Source organism: Nematolebias whitei, chromosome 15 (genome assembly GCF_014905685.2).
Source record: "Nematolebias whitei isolate Nwh7 chromosome 15, NemWhi1, whole genome shotgun sequence".
Lineage (NCBI taxonomy): Eukaryota > Metazoa > Chordata > Actinopteri > Cyprinodontiformes > Rivulidae > Nematolebias > Nematolebias whitei.
In genome coordinates, this window is record NC_056512.1 from 35,174,414 (window position 1) to 35,177,415 (window position 3,002).

Here is a 3,002-nt window from a genome sequence, read left to right on the forward strand (position 1 = left end):
TTGATTTTCTCATCAGCAGTGAAACCCAAGATGTCAATTGCAGTCTACAAATAAATTAAGCCATATATCATTGTTAGCGTTTTAAGTTTTTTTTTAATTATTCTTCAGTCAGATATTTTAATCATTAAAACCTATTAACATACGTACATCTGTTGCAATGAACTCCTCCACATCATTGATGCTCTTTACGGTCACCTCACCCTGACTAATCATGTGATAATCATAAGGGTTTGTGGTGATCAGCAGAGCCTCTGAAAAGTATTAGATGACAAAGCTAGATAATTGTGTTTTATTGTATATAAAATATTTTATATAATTTGATGATTTGTCTATTCACATACCCAGAAGCTCAGGCTTGTGGCCTGTCATCAGCTGATAGAAGATATGGTAGCTCCTCTCAGCAGACAGCTGGAAGGTGACACGGGACTTCTCCAGCAGATCTAGGAGAAGAACTCATCAATAGTATATAGGTATATGGACTCATACAATAATACACACACAAACATGCACACATTCACTCACAGACATGCATACATGTATGTATGTATGTAGATATGTATGTATGTAGGTAGGTACAAAGTAGATATGTAGATAGGTAGGTAGGTACCTACGTACGTACAGTAGGTAGTTTACACTGTTACACTGGTAACAAGCTTTTCCTATTTTTTTATTTTATTTTTTTACAAACTATCAACGTTTGAGTAATAAACCTGAAACTAATAATACGGTATGCGAAAATGACTTACATGTTTCAATATCTGCAGAGGCCAGTTTACCACTTGTTCCAAAATGAATTCTGATGAATTTACCCTAAAATATGCCACACTGATGTTACTGATATTCTTGATATGCAATTCTAAAAGTTTTTGTTTAATATGTGCCACTTTAATACTTACAAAACGAGAAGAGTTGTCATTTCTCACAGTTTTGGCATTACCGTAGGCCTCCAGCAAAGGGTTGGCTGCAATGATTTGATCTTCCAGTGAACCCTATAAATTTTGGATTAACATTGCAAGTTGATGTGAATTTTATAAACAAATAATAGTATAACTTGTTTTTTTTTTTCCATACCTGTATCTTTCCAGATGTCTCTGCCTTCTTTGATCCAGTCATTGCAATTGTTGCAAAGTACTGAATAACACGCTTGGTGTTTACAGTCTTTCCAGCACCGGATTCTCCACTGGTTAGGATAAATATGTTGAGTATTAGTTTCATATTTCAGCAAATAAACTCTGAACAAATTGGGGTTTTTTTACTCACGTGATAAGGATTGACTGGTTTTCACGATCTGAAATGAACATTTTTGTCTTTTTAGAGGCTCAGTTTGGTCATATCACATGAAAACTGATTTTTGTGAATTAACATAACAACTTATTTGATAGTATCTTACCAGTGAGCATGAACTGATAGGCATTGTCAGAGACAGAGAAGATGTGGGGGGGAGCCTCAATCCTCTTTTTGCCTCTGTATGCCCCAACAACTTGAGCATCGTACACTGGAAGCCACTTGTATGGGTTCACGACGACGCAGAACAAGCCCGAGTAAGTCTGGACAAAAACAGTCACTCCTGATTATAATTATGCTCTAATTTGACATATCATTTACACATGAACTTCGCTTTGTATAGCAAATACAGCATATTGTGTTTGTTTTAGATTATACATTCATTATTTGCTTAAAGTTAAGTTTAGGGGTACTCACGTAGATCATCCATGATGCAAAACGATCTTTGAGGTTAAACAACACACAAGGTTCATTGAGGTGGGTCATCATGGCCATGTCCTCAATCTTGTCAAACTTTGGTGGATTCATGGGATGAATGTCATCCTCTTTCACAGTGACAGACTATGGTAAATAGAAAATATTGTAACTTTTTGGTGCTACAAAAACGTTGTTCCACAATAAAGTTCAATATCGGTTAAAAAAAATTACAGGATAAATAGCACTTCCTGGTAATGCATGACAACAAAACTACTGTTCACTTACCTTTCCTGTAGTTGTCTCAACAGTGGCTTTGCCACCGTCTTTCTTGACGAGTTTACACTTGACATACATGTCGTCAGCATCAACAACAAAGTAGGCAGTTTTGGCATCAAATGGGGTGTTTTGAGCCTCAATTCTTTCTCTCTCTGGCTTGCGGAGAAATATGGACGCAGGGCCATACTGCTCCATCTCTGCATCTGTGCTCATTTTGGCGCTTTGTCAACACTATAAAAAGAGTTTTGCATTACTTATATCAAATGTTGCATCATGTAGTGTTAAACATTTCTGATAATGCTGATAATGTTTTAATTTAAAAAAATTAAGTGTGTTTATCTGCAAGCAGATCTCACCTCAATTTGTCTTAAATGAGTGGCCCAGGTCTGTTGATGTCTCAAAATGCTTTAAAAAATGATATACAGTTAAAATAGGCAAAATTTAAAATACCATAAACATTTTTCACAAACTAAGTGGTTTTGTTTTATCAACAAAACCACTTAGTTTCCATGTAGATAAACATGTTCAAAGCCAAGAAGAGAAAGTCTTTTTTGGGGAAGCCCCCAAGCGTTGCTGGTATATGTCGTTGAAATGATTTAGATGAGCTCTTTTGTCTATTGCCAGACTTGACAACAGTAAAAAAGACACTCATGAAAGGAAGAGTTTAAAGATAAAGAAATCAAGTTTATGACAACACACAAAGCACTAACCTGGGTGAGATGCCTGTCAGTTCTCAGAGGATTCTGAGGCTGCTGCTTTTATAGAGCTTTAAATGCTTGGTCAGCAGCGCCCTGCCTCTCGATTTGGTCAAGCATCCCTGTCATCTTAAGACCCATCGTGTGACATTTCAGGATTAGTCTGCTATTTTTTGATGTAACATTCATAAGCTTTCAACAAAGGATTCTTACAGAAAACTCAATTATGTTTTATGAGCAACCTTTGATCCAAAACTTAGAAAGTAAAAAAAAGAAGCAAATAGTTTCATAATGCACGTCTATTTGAAACACTGTGCAATTCACATGCAA

At 36.0% G+C, this 3,002-nt stretch overlaps 1 protein-coding gene across 1 annotated transcript in view; it reads right to left on the minus strand.

The window, feature by feature from the left end:
- LOC119421715 (myosin heavy chain, fast skeletal muscle) overlaps nt 1–2,721 on the minus strand; it is a gene marked incomplete at its 3' end in the record, with an annotated part of 17,063 nt that extends 14,342 nt beyond the window's left edge. Inside the window, exons 1-12 of the mRNA XM_037689069.1 lie at nt 2,688–2,721; nt 2,334–2,382; nt 1,987–2,208; nt 1,702–1,845; nt 1,391–1,547; nt 1,261–1,288; nt 1,072–1,180; nt 897–989; nt 747–810; nt 342–440; nt 148–251; nt 1–44 (exon numbers count right to left, since the gene is read on the minus strand). Coding sequence (XP_037544997.1) covers nt 1–44; nt 148–251; nt 342–440; nt 747–810; nt 897–989; nt 1,072–1,180; nt 1,261–1,288; nt 1,391–1,547; nt 1,702–1,845; nt 1,987–2,190 — 1,046 coding nt within the window. The remainder of the gene's footprint in view (nt 45–147; nt 252–341; nt 441–746; nt 811–896; nt 990–1,071; nt 1,181–1,260; nt 1,289–1,390; nt 1,548–1,701; nt 1,846–1,986; nt 2,209–2,333; nt 2,383–2,687) is intronic.
- Between the last annotated feature and the right edge of the window lie 281 nt (nt 2,722–3,002).